Below are 12232 nucleotides of genomic sequence, written 5' to 3'. Positions count from 1 at the left end.
AGAAAGTAGCCTTCGGGTATTGTCTCCGCCATCATGTTTTAATGGCTTTGCATGGCCTTCACTTCAAAGCGAACGTGGTTTCGATCACAATCCTTCCTCGACTTTGTGTGCGTATTGCTGGGGGCATCGAATTTTGTGTCAGCAGCTAATCCGTTTCACGACATGTGCAAGAGCAAGTTGGCAATCAGTTTATCAGGAAACCAGGTCGGGACAAGTTGTCGAGAAAACAAATGTCGTTTGTATTTAGGAATAATAAAGCTTCCACTGTTACACGTGTTAAACACTGGAAGACGATAATGGTTCATTGTCTGAATTCTCAGCTCTCTTTCACTAGTGTGGGATTAGTGTTTGCTTTCTGTTGTGTCGTCTACTTCACTTTTCTTTACCCTTTGATCAACGTATTTCACGCAGAGGTAGGCATATTGTCATTGCATCAACACCGGTTTGTCTGTGAATGATTTTATTCGTATGTTTCAGAAACAGATGGTGGCGCCAAAAACGGATCAGATGGCAAACTCGAATCGGACGACTACTATCACAACGTTATTGAAAGAAAAGCAAATTTTAAAAATAGATGTTGAAATGTGTGAAGCCCAGGTGAAAACCCTTGTCAATTCGTTACAAGGAGAAAAGCGAAATGAGCTAGCGACAAGTACATTCGAAGAAAAACTAAAGTTGTGTGAAAAGCAACGGTGGGTGGAAAATCAAGAGACTGATAAAATGGCTGAAAAATTGCAAGAGGAAAAGAAAATTTTGGAGGCGAGTGCAACTTTGTATCGAGAATTCTTTAATCACGTGGCGTCCAGTTTACGTAACGCTCCTTACACGGGAGTGGAAAAGTACATTCGATATTCAGTTGCTCGTCTAGGGCTATTACCTTTAGGCAATGCATTACCGATCAAGTCTGAATTTGGCCCAGTGATCAACGATGTGCTTTCTTTCAATTACCCAATTGCAATTACGCCTTGTCCGGAGAATGTCAATCAGAGTGTTTTCATACCTGTGATTTCAGCGCCGGACAATTTCGATAAAAGACGAATGATTCGGCAAACGTGGACCAAGCATTTGATGGACGTGTGTGAGAGAGGACATTTAGGTAGTGCCCGGTTCGCTTTTGTTTTGGGAATGACTGAAAATAATGTGACACAAGGAAAAATAGAAGAAGAGAGCAAGAATTTTGGGGATATTATCCAAATTGAAATGTCCGATTTTTATCGAAATTTGCCATTTAAAATGGCTGGCTTGTTTAATTGGCTACATAAAAATTGCGCCAAAGTTGACTTTGTCTTCAAAGTGGACGACGACGTCTACGTTAATGTCCGCAATTTAGCCCAATTTATCCACGCTTTCTATAACCGATCTGGCAACACTGTATTCGGTAGAGCAAATTGGAGTGCGCCTGGACGAGGTACGTTGAGGTTTTCTCAGGTCAATTCAGAGATGAAGGGCCCTTCTTCTCTGAGTCAATTATTGTTGTTTTGTCTTGTAGTTTAGTTGAACTCCGAAAAGGTAAATTCATTAGTTTCGTCTTGTCTTCAATCAAAACTTTTTGTATTTTCAAGGCAATTCAGTTTCTTTTCCCTCCAAGGGTGCTCGAGTCCCTCATTGGGAACTGTCGGGTTTGTCAAATACAGCACTCGACGTCTTGCCGCTGGTTGCAATTGAAATTTTCCCCTGAATGCAGGAAACTTGCCTAATGTACTTTTCAGAGACTTAAGTTTGGGTTTTCCAATTGCAGCAGGAAAATGGAACATCACTTTTGAGGAATGGCCATGGAGACAAAACCCTGCTTACTTTAGTGGGCCAGCATATTTGATACACCACACTGCCATCGAGCCGTTATTAGCCGCCAGTCAAACGACACCCATGATGCCATTCGAAGACGTCTATTTTACTGGAATTTGTACGGAAAAGGCTGGCCTCAAAAAGAAGTTTTCCAACAGGTAAAAAACATTCTTTTCACTATGGCCAATCTACAATTTATACTGATCGAACAACATTTTAGTGTTCTTTCTCTTCACGGTATTCCAAGCGTGTGTGACCTGCGTCTTATTATTGCCTGGGTTGCGACCGATCACATGTTGGATTCGCACACAATTACCGATCAATTCTACCGCAATGCGACCCAGTGCATTGTCAAGCATCTGAATGGAACCACGTCTACATTCTACTACACGGAACCTGTCGAATTCAAGTTCACTTAGTCAACCAGTAAAGTATCCTGGGTATTATTATTTATTCTTTTAATTTGTTCTTAAAGTTATAATGCTTGCCATACATCTCATACGCGTATGGAAACAGCCATCTTCAGTAGACAATATTTCATGACCGATAACTTGTGTTGCTTGAAAAGGTACAGCCGGGTCGAAATATATCGAAATATAAAAGTTTTTGATTGATCATGAACGCCAATTGAGGATGCTAAAACTGGTGGAGAAATAAATCAACAATCACTTTATTGTTGAACACAGGAATGTTGATGTATTTCTCTGTCAGGTTGGGCATTAATCATAGTCAATGAATAATCTTAAATTCGCTACATTCTCCACAGGTATGCAGTATAAACTTTTATATTCCCAATTCAAAGGCCAACATTCCTTCTGAATATCCAAGAAAGAAAATATTTTGATTACCAAAGTATATCGTCTTTCTGGTTCGTTGGAAGAAAACTGCAAAAGATTAACAGATGGTGGAGATAACCGAACGTCTACGAGGTTTCACGCTGTTAAATGAAAGGACAAACGCGCCGCGGAATCCCATCTGACGGAGCAACTTACAAATAATAATCGATACATGAATATTTTGACAAAGCTTGCATTTTAATTTTAAATTTTAGTTGCGCGGCTGAGAATTAATAGAAATGATCTCTCTACTATTAATCAGCCATAAATATGTCCAGCTCCGTACGATTGTGTTATTATAACTATGCATTGTGAACCTATTATTTCTTGTCGCAAATATACATTTTTGGTATTCAATTGTGGTTCATGTCATTCTTCTTTCTACATTGTATTCCCCAATTAAACTTTTGTTAACTTAAAGCGTAATAAAGTACTGTAAAATTTCATCAAAAATTAAAAATTTGCATTGGAAATGATCAGTGATGATTGCCGCCATCTTGGTAGTATCGCTGTGAGAGTTTCGTCAAGGACTTTGGGGATGGTGAGCATTTCAGTGGCCTTGAATTTGCAGATGTAGACAGAAAACCAAATCTCTTAATTGTCCTGTTTTTTTCGAATATTTTCGAAATCTGTTAAAGTTATTGAATCATTTTCCAAATAGGTCTTGGTGAAAAAAAATTATTCGTCTAAGTTCCTATATCGTCCGTTTTTATTTCTATCTCACCCATCCTCTCGAAACAAAAAATATGGCCGACAGCATGACACGTGTCTTCTTTCTTCGAGAATAAATGAAATCGCCATAGGTACGCATACTGTAAAGTTGAAGGATAAAAGTTTACGTAATTTTTTGATTTCCGAAGAATATGTGGCCATGGGTGGTCACGTGATTGAACATTCGACCTGATCGTCAATCGTTAGGTGGTCTTTTAGCTGGGTAGACGTGCGCCTCGTACGTTTGTTTGAAACCATCTGTTTGATGTAGTCGGCACATTCGACTGTCGATCAATAATCAAAATCTGTGGCCATTTTTCTTTTGAAGAAAAACATCAGGTGAGCTTGACATAAAATTTCTGGCTTAATCCAAGGAGTTCCTATTGTTTTATGGTTTTGTGCAAACACAGTTGGTTATTTATGATCGATGTTAGTTTTGCCAGTAGTTGCAGTGCAGTATTTTTTATGAATTTTTGTATGTATTTTCATTTTGAATTTTGTTTTTAGAAAGTGGAATGGTGAAATGGACAAATTGCCTAATATCATAAAATGTACATGCATTCGAATGAAGCTCATAAAATATTGTATTTCAAAAACTACAATAGTTTATGCTACAAAAGAATGCCAACAAGAATCTTCAAACACCTGTAAGTATAACTGAAGGTTTTCAAAATTGACTTCATTAATTAGTTTGAAATAATTTTGTTCGAAGCTGGTGGATTAGTGTAGCCTTATTTGAAATTTGTAATTCCAACCCATAGCAATGTGGTAGGCAAAAATTCAACAGAAATTCCAATCAGGTGTGGTGGCATTTGATGGACGACATTTTCTGGGACATGGGAATTTCAGGCCTTCGTGTGGTAGTCCTCTGCTTCCGATGAAAAGGACACCACTTCTCTTTGTGGGAAACGGCCGGGCATGTGGGAATATTTTGCAGCAATAGCTATCGTGAGCCATCTATTTGTTAAACCATTCCATTATCTCTATTCAAATTTCAGGTCATGGCAGGAGTCTTACCAAGTTATTCCTAGCAATTGGCCACATGTATTTTGTTAACATGAGCTGATCGTAACCATATTTGATGCGATGATCCTCTTTAAAAATTTGGTACGAAGCTGCAGCGATTCTGGAACGATCTTGGCTAATTTTCGCGCCCCACATGCCTAGTTAATTATTAGCGTCCAACAAAAGCTTTAAAGGTAACACATGTCAATGTATATTAATAGTAAAAAATGGTTGAAAAATCAGTAAGAATTTCAGCTACACTGCTCAAATGTTTTTATACCACATCCTTTTACACAGGTTATTTGATGCATTTAGGAAACCGTTTGTAACCATAATCGACAAGTCTCTATACCTCCAAGTATGGCAGTGCAGTGTAGATGATGATCTCTCATGATGTGGAAAACCCGATCACTGGCCAACCATTCAGCGACAGCATCTTGTTCACGCTGAATAATCAGACTGTCAGAGTCCCTCGACATGAACGCGTCAACCATTTCATCAAGCAGAGGTAACTTGACGTTGTAAAACAAAAATTAAATTGGATAAAATGTAAAACAAAGTTTCAATAATTACCCAGCGCCAGGTCATCGCAAATGTAGTTTTGTTTAATTTTTGGTTATGAAGGATTTTCGTTGCATTGCATAAATCTACGTGCGCACCAACATTTAATTCCTCTCTCAACATTGTCCAGGCTGACGTTACACTATCGTTATGGGTTTGATTGTGATAAATTCTTGTGATCCAGCCTGCAAGTTTCACTATAAGATTTTCTTACTCTCCTTTTTATTTCAAAGTTAGGACTACCTGGATAGATGGATGGAATCGTCTTGATTGTCTCTCTTAAAGGCTTTAAATATCGATTGACAACTTCGTTTTGTGAGAAATCGCCGTAAATGGAATAAGCAATAACCTTTTGGTGAGGGCCTCTGAGATCAGCAGTTAAACTGCAAGTTGATAATGGTTTTCTTTCTTCCAGGTTGAGATAGGAGATTTGAATTGGTTCAATCACTAACTTGAATGAAATCAAAACGAGCAGCACGTACGTAAACGTTAAAACGAAGAGGGGAAGACGTTGGTAGGACCCAAATCTATTGCAACAAAGCACTCGAAACATGTTAGTGTGTTTGTACAAAAGCCTAAATGAACTTTGATGTGGAAGAAAATTCAACTACACGCCTGTTGGAGGAGTACCTTCTTTCATGTCCGGACAACAGCATGGATGGTCAGCTGTTCCGCGACAGTTGGTGAAAAACACTTTAAAAGAATCTTCGTAAATTTCCTATAAATTTTTAAAAATAATTTTCTCTTCTCCTACAGCTTGCTCACCGTAAATAAGGTAGTAGCCTTTAGCTATAACTGAACATTTCCATGTTCTGGGCAGACAATGCTTCGTGTGCTCGGCTAAAGGTTGCCCGCAAAAATGGTGTTCACCAAAGCAAGTTTGTCGTCTTTGTGTAATACGCTTAACTTATGGAAAAAAGCTTCCATCAGGTGGTTAAACACTGAAAGTTCACTGTGGAGTTTGTCGTTGGTGTTCGTCATCAGCAGCGCGTTGTATCTGATTTATTTCGTACATCCAGTTGACATTTTCCATCAACAGGTACGTAAAATGTAATGCGATATCCGCCGCTTATTTTGTAAGTTCTTTTGTGTACAGAGACAGAAGCAAGTCGATGTTCTAAGGGATCTGAGTTCGAAATCCACGGAATTGGAGGAGAATCAAACTGGCAAAGGAAATGTAGAGATGTTATTTCAAGGAAACCAAATTCTAGAAATAACTCTGAATGCTTGTCGCAATGCTAAGAAAAGTCTGTCGGTTTCATTAGAAAAAGCCAAAGAAATTCGGCAAATGGCCACCACATTGAACGTTAAATTGGAACTGTGTGAAAAACAGCGGAGACAAGAGAAGCAAAAATCGGAGGATTTGACAAGAATTTTCAATGAAGAAAAGAAGATAATCGAATCAAACGTAACGTTAAATCGAGAATTTTTCGATTTTCTGGGCTAGCACAATGCGCAACACGCCCTACAAGGGTGTGGAAGAGTACGTCCGATATTCAGCAGTTCGTCTACGGCTGTCACCTTTAGTCAACGTGATGAAACTCAAAACAGAGTTGGGTCCAGTCATGAATGATGTCCTTTCATTTAATTACCCCATTAGTGTCTCGCGGTGCCAGGAGAGTGCCATCGGAAATCAAAGTGTTTTTTTAGCTGTGATATCCGCAACGAATAATTTCGTCAAGAGACAAATGATACGACAGACGTGGCTCCGTCACTTTGAAACGGCGCATGCAGAACTGGGCATGAAACGGTTTGCTTTCATTTTGGGGATGGCAGACGACAATGCGACGCAGAAGAGCGTAGAAGAAGAGAGCAAGAAATTCGGCGACATTATCCAAATTGGAATGTCCGATTTCTACCGAAATCTGTCGTTGAAAGTGGCTGCGTTGTTCAATTGGCTTTACAGGAATTGTGACAAAATCGACTTTGTCTTCAAAGTGGACGATGACGTCTACGTCAACGTCCGCAATTTAGCCCATTTCGTTCATTCTTTCCACAATCGATCCACTAATAGCATCTTTGGCGTATCTGCTGTTAACCTTAGACCTGCCCGAGGTATAGTTTGATCTGGATGTGACCTTTAGAAAACGATTGAATCGAAAAAAAGAAACGCATTTTTCTCAGGTGGCAAATGGAACATCACGTTCGAAGAGTGGCCGTGGAATGAATATCCCCCTTACTTTTTTGGACCAGCTGTTTTGATGCATGGAAGTGCAATTGTTCCGTTATTAGCCAGCTTTCAAACGACGCCCATCATGCCGTTCGACGACATATACTACAGCGGAATCTGCCCCGCCAAAGTTGGAATCCACGTCCGTTTCTCAACTGATTCATCCAGGTACATTTTTTTAAAATAGTTAACAATGAAATAATAAATGGAAATGAAATGCCATTGAAAATGTTGTATCAGTGTCCTCGCCATGAATTTGCGTGGCACTCCTAGCCCGTGCGAGCTGCGTCGTTTCATCTCGTGGCTCACTGTGTCCGGCAGTCACATGAACGACTCTCATGTTGCCACCAGCAATTTTTACAGCAACGTGACCCAATGCATTTTCGCTGACAACGCAGCAGCCAATCCCAGTGAGCCAGTCCAGTTTTACTTCCGTTAGTCAAAACAATGGACTTCCTGATTGGTAAAGTTGTATTTTTGAATCCCTGGCAATAAGTTTTTCATCATTTCTTTTCACCCAATGGTACCAAATGATTTCACCATATCTGTTAATTGACGTCTGACATGCGGCTAATTAAATGGATTCATGTCGAACGCATTTCCTTCCGGTTCGCCATCGTTAATCTCTCTGCAATAAACAAGCGGTGCTATTCAAAAGCAGTTGGAGTTGATTGTGTGGGTATGCTATCGTTTGTAATTTCTCATTAATTTCCAAACGGCTTAATTTAACCGTGTTTTTGTTTTTTAGTGCCTGATTCGCCATATTTTGTGTGCATGTAGCTACATGATTTCGCCATCGCGTGATTGCAACTTCATTTTTGTACGGCTTTCATACACTGGCTGTACGTGTCGCTTAGTGGGAGAAGATAGAAGAGGCGGCGATAACGTGCACGCCTGCAAGTATTTGAAACGCACAGAAATTTTCATTTAAAAACAAATCATTTATAGCATGGACAGAGATAAGCGACAGGTTGGCTTTGCCCACTTAAGTCCAGCCCCTCCGTCTTGGAGTCGAGTGGGTATCACAAAGTCAACAACGAACTGAAATTTTCTTTCACTATCTCACCGTAGACGGTAGTTTGGCTTCGCTTTTCACGTTAGGTTATTGGACTCGTAAAAAGCAGAGGACTGGTGAACAACATGTAAAGTCGAAACTTGTAATTGACGTCTGAGACACAAGAACGACGATGGAACCCAGCGGGCAGCAGGAAGAAAGCGTTGACAGGGCGGAAATGCGGCAGCAGGCAACAGCTGAGTTGAAATTTGGAAACATTGTAAGAATTAATATTTATTTTATTTTATTTTTTTTTTCAAGTATTAACAGCTGCTTTTGTTTAACATTTCTAATTTTATTATTGATTCGATGTTGTAGTCATTACAAAAGGCCACTAATGTAACCTATCACCGGCCTTTGGTGGACAGGAATGTCCGTAGTAAAATGATGGGTCGGGGCCGTTTCAGAGGATGCACTCTCTGGTTTACAGGTAAATAAAATCAGATATTTAATCGATATTGAAACGTATTTATTATTTTATACTGATAAAATATATTGGGAAACAAAAATAAAAAAGGATTTTCCGGTGCTGGAAAGACGACGCTTTCATTTGCGCTGGAAGATTACCTGATCGCTCGAGGCATTCCTTCGTTTTGTCTCGACGGTGACAACATGAGAGTCGGCCTTAATTCCGATTTAGATTTCTCCGATGGTGATCGAGAGGAGAACATCCGACGGGTGACTGAAGTGTCCAAACTCTTTGCCGAGTCGGGCGTCGTGACGCTCTGCGCCTTCGTGTCGCCCTTCCGTCAGGTAAAATTCTGTTAATTCTAATTTTCTTAATTAATTGCTTGAATGATAACATTTTTTTGCTTCTAGGATCGAGATAATGCTAGGAAAATTCATCAAAAAGCTGGACTTCCATTCATGGAAATCTATGTGGACGCTCCGCTGGAAGTCTGCGAAAAACGTGACCCCAGGGGTCTTTACAAAAAGGCTCGACGAGGCGAAATCAAAAGTAAATTCCTACTCGATAATTTAAGAAACGAGACTTGGCCATTCAAAAATGCAAACGTTTCTAATCAATGAATGGCAGATTTCACTGGAATCGATTCACCGTACGAACCCCCACAGCGTCCCGACATGACGTTGCCCACCAACGAAATGTCCGTCAGCGAATGCACTCAACAGCTGGTCGACATGCTCGTCACTAGGGTATCATTCTGCTATACTAATATACAGATCTTAACTTGATGTTTCATCTGATTTGAGTTATTATTACGACAGAACATTTTGCCTCAAACTGCCCAGGCTTCTGTGCTGGAACTTTTCGTAGCCGATCCAATCCAAGCCAGAGCCGAAATGGAGACGTTACCTTCGCTGGAAATTAGTAAAATCGACCTGCAATGGGTGCAGGTGTTGTCCGAAGGATGGGCATCTCCTCTTAGAGGATTCATGAGAGAACGTGAATATCTCCAGGTATGCAAATTAATTGTGATCTGGCGACGGATAGTTCACCTCTAAAACAGAAAAAAATTATTCCGTTAGATCATGTACTTTAAAAGTATTCACGAAGGTGTGGCCGTCTCCAATCAGAGCATGCCCATCGTGTTGGCCGTCAGCACGGAGAATAAACTGAGGTTGAGTGGCTGTCCTGCCATTGCTCTGCGTTACCTGGGCAAGCCGATTGCCATTATGAGGACACCGGAATTTTTCGAACATCGCAAGGAGGAACGATGTGCCCGTCAGTTCGGTACGACGCATCCCGACCATCCGTACATCCGCATCATCAATGCCAGTGGCGATTGGCTGGTTGGCGGTGAGCTGGAAGTCCTGGAACGAATCAGATGGAACGACGGACTGGATGACTATCGCCCAACACCAACCGAATTGAAACGCATATTCCAGACGATGGGAGCGGATGCTGTTTTCGCCTTCCAGCTGAGAAATCCCGTCCACAACGGCCACGCCCTTCTGATGCAATTCACATGTCAAACGTTATTGGAAAGGGGCTACAAGAAGCCCGTCCTTTTACTGCATCCGTTGGGCGGGTGGACGAAAGACGATGACGTTCCATTGCACGTCAGGATGGAGCAACACAAGGCCATTCTGGAAGAGAAAGTGTTGGATCCGGAGAACACTGTCCTGGCCATTTTCCCATCGCCCATGATTTACGCCGGCCCGACTGAAGTCCAATGGCACGCCCGCGCTCGATTGACGGCCGGCGTTAAATTTTACATCGTCGGTCGAGATCCGGCCGGAGTGGAACACCCAGACGTCTTCATGAACAAGCACCTGTACGAACCGACGCACGGCGGCAAAGTGCTGTCCATGGCCCCTGGGCTGGCCGGCATGGAAATCATCCCGTTCCGTGTAGCAGCCTACGACAAAGTGGCGAATGCCATGAATTTCTTCGATCCGGATCGCAGCCAGGATTTCGACTTTATTTCCGGAACTCGGATGAGAGGTATAGCCTTAATTTTTTGGTTTTTGAAATCTTCAACAGAGGGAGTTGCAATCGATTTAATTTGCTGTTTCCTCTGCTGATGTTTTTGTTTTTTTGTTTTTGTTTTGTTTGTGTGATCAGCTCTAGCGCGATCAGGTAGACCTCCACCCGATGGATTCATGTCGCCTAAATCGTGGGAAGTGCTCGCCCGTTACTACAATTCGTTGCGTTGAGCTCTGGAACATGTAATGCACGTTACGCGTATTTCGCTGTTTCCTGAATTGTGATATGCGCTCATTGTCAGCATAAATTCATGATTTTTCAAAGACGTTATCGATTTATCTGTTAATGTTTCCAGACGCGAAACATGATTTTACTGTTGTTTTAAACTGACTTGTGGATTAGTTGGTTGATGTTTGATTATCTGAAATAGCTTTACATTATCAGCTGCGGTTTGGAAGGTTTTTGTGTTACGAAACAGGGAAAAAAAAAATGTGGAACTGGAAAAACCTAGTCGCTGTGTGTGGGGTAAAACTCTGTGACCTTTGATTTAATGGGTACATGAAACAACAACCAAAAGAATCTCTGACTGGAACAAACATCTTTCGCAGTCATAAGATGAAAATAAAAGATTAAAAAAATAAACAAAAAGCGGGAGCTGGACAGCCAAATACCCGTCTGGGGCGATATGTGGGCTGTAAAATGTAGACCTACACCGGCCCATGTGCAATGCACAGTCCGCTTTTCCACGTGATCAAAAGGCTCGTTACGTACACACCCGTTTGACGTCAACATAAATCAAACACCATTAAATGCTGTGTGACGTGAGTGGAGGCCTTTCGTTCGGCCAGTGCTGAAAGAACATTTCAATCATCGAAATCAACTTATGTTTTAAAAATGTGGTTTCTTTAATCCACTAAAAAAAGGTTGAGGTTGATGATGAATTGTTTAATCTTTTGTGAAATTAGCGTGAATGCCAACGTACCGAATGATCTGTAACCTCAATTCTGTTAAAATATTAAAGCCATGATTAAAGCCCCCACTAAAGTCGTGCAAGATCCTTGAACGGATCCATTTGAGAAATTGACGTAACATCCATAACCGTTTAGACATGTCGTATATCATACGAAACAAACAAAAACAGAAATTTACATTTTATCCACGTGTTTGTTTAATCTCGATGACTGTATGGTTTTGCAATTCTTGACAAAAAAACCCAGTTAACTAACCTTTTTGTTTGTTTTATTTGTTAAGGATTATAGATGGAGACGGTTGCTGGGCCATTGTAGCCGAGCAGTTCGCTTGCAACCAGAAATATCTGCTTTTCGGTAGACGTGTCGATCCAGCACACGCACCGATTAGGAAAGATTACAAACAAAACGGTGGGCGCACGACGAAATCCAAAGCAAACCGTTGGCCCCCTGGCTTTGAAATTATCAGTTGCCTGTGCTGTTTTTGGTTGGGTTTTTGAAAAGATCGAATTCCGTCAAAGGTATTAATTCCATGAGAAATACGACACGTACTGATGCGTTCACGTTCCACTATACAGCGAGAAGAATGTTGAGAAACGTCGATGAAAAGCCAACAAACAAAACGGGAGGAGGAGGAAAACCCCAAAAAAAGGGGTGGCCAAGAAGATAACAGCCGTTGTTCAAGATCCTCCCTTTTTTTTTTGGGTTTGTTGGTGAATAAAAACTGGGCCGTCGTAGAGTAGTCGGCCTTGA

The 12232-nt window shown here is 41.1% G+C and overlaps 4 protein-coding genes across 6 annotated transcripts; 3 read left to right on the top strand and 1 right to left on the bottom strand.

The window, feature by feature from the left end:
• Nucleotides 1-76: 76 nt before the first annotated feature.
• Nucleotides 77-2978, top strand: LOC116922449. 2 transcript variants are annotated; one of them, XM_032928813.2, is made up of 5 exons: nt 77-413; nt 478-1408; nt 1739-1943; nt 2006-2225; nt 2552-2978. In XM_032928813.2, the coding sequence occupies exons 1-4, from the start codon at nt 231-233 to the stop codon at nt 2202-2204; spliced, it is 1518 nt and encodes a 505-aa protein (XP_032784704.2). In that variant the 5' UTR covers nt 77-230; the 3' UTR covers nt 2205-2225; nt 2552-2978. The 2 variants fall into 2 exon arrangements, with proteins under 2 accessions (XP_032784704.2, XP_032784703.2); XM_032928812.2 differs by having other exon boundaries at nt 2006-2978.
• Nucleotides 2979-3898: 920 nt separating this feature from the next.
• Nucleotides 3899-5451, bottom strand: LOC116922459. The gene is made up of 5 exons (XM_032928829.2): nt 5142-5451; nt 4911-5083; nt 4690-4849; nt 4350-4495; nt 3899-4289 (listed from the first exon to the last, which is right to left on the bottom strand). Exons 1-5 carry the CDS (start codon nt 5449-5451, stop codon nt 4113-4115), a joined length of 966 nt encoding a protein of 321 aa, XP_032784720.2. The 3' UTR covers nt 3899-4112.
• A 306-nt stretch (nt 5452-5757) lies between these two features.
• On the top strand, nt 5758-7728 carry LOC116922448 (hydroxyproline O-galactosyltransferase GALT3). Its single transcript, XM_032928811.2, is given in 5 exon segments — nt 5758-5937; nt 5995-6348; nt 6350-6953; nt 7023-7236; nt 7309-7728. Coding segments are annotated over 5 exon segments (1551 nt in total). The 3' UTR covers nt 7508-7728.
• On the top strand, nt 7588-12191 carry LOC116922441 (bifunctional 3'-phosphoadenosine 5'-phosphosulfate synthase 2). 2 transcript variants are annotated; one of them, XR_004394037.2, is made up of 10 exons: nt 7588-7743; nt 7817-8342; nt 8441-8552; nt 8640-8875; nt 8942-9080; nt 9159-9277; nt 9350-9541; nt 9611-10529; nt 11763-12000; nt 12058-12191. XR_004394037.2 is itself a non-coding variant. In XM_032928798.2 (9 exons), exons 2-9 carry the CDS (start codon nt 8256-8258, stop codon nt 10739-10741), a joined length of 1896 nt encoding a protein of 631 aa, XP_032784689.2. In that variant the 5' UTR covers nt 7588-7743; nt 7817-8255; the 3' UTR covers nt 10742-10836. The 2 variants fall into 2 exon arrangements, 1 of the variants encoding a protein (XP_032784689.2); XM_032928798.2 differs by lacking the exons at nt 11763-12000; nt 12058-12191 and adding an exon at nt 10650-10836.
• The last annotated feature ends 41 nt before the right edge of the window (nt 12192-12232 follow it).

Source organism: Daphnia magna, linkage group LG5 (assembly GCF_020631705.1).
Source record: "Daphnia magna isolate NIES linkage group LG5, ASM2063170v1.1, whole genome shotgun sequence".
NCBI classification, from domain to species: Eukaryota; Metazoa; Arthropoda; class Branchiopoda; order Diplostraca; family Daphniidae; genus Daphnia; species Daphnia magna.
The sequence above is the reverse complement of the archived record's forward strand: the minus strand, read 5'-3'. Positions and strand labels throughout refer to the sequence as shown.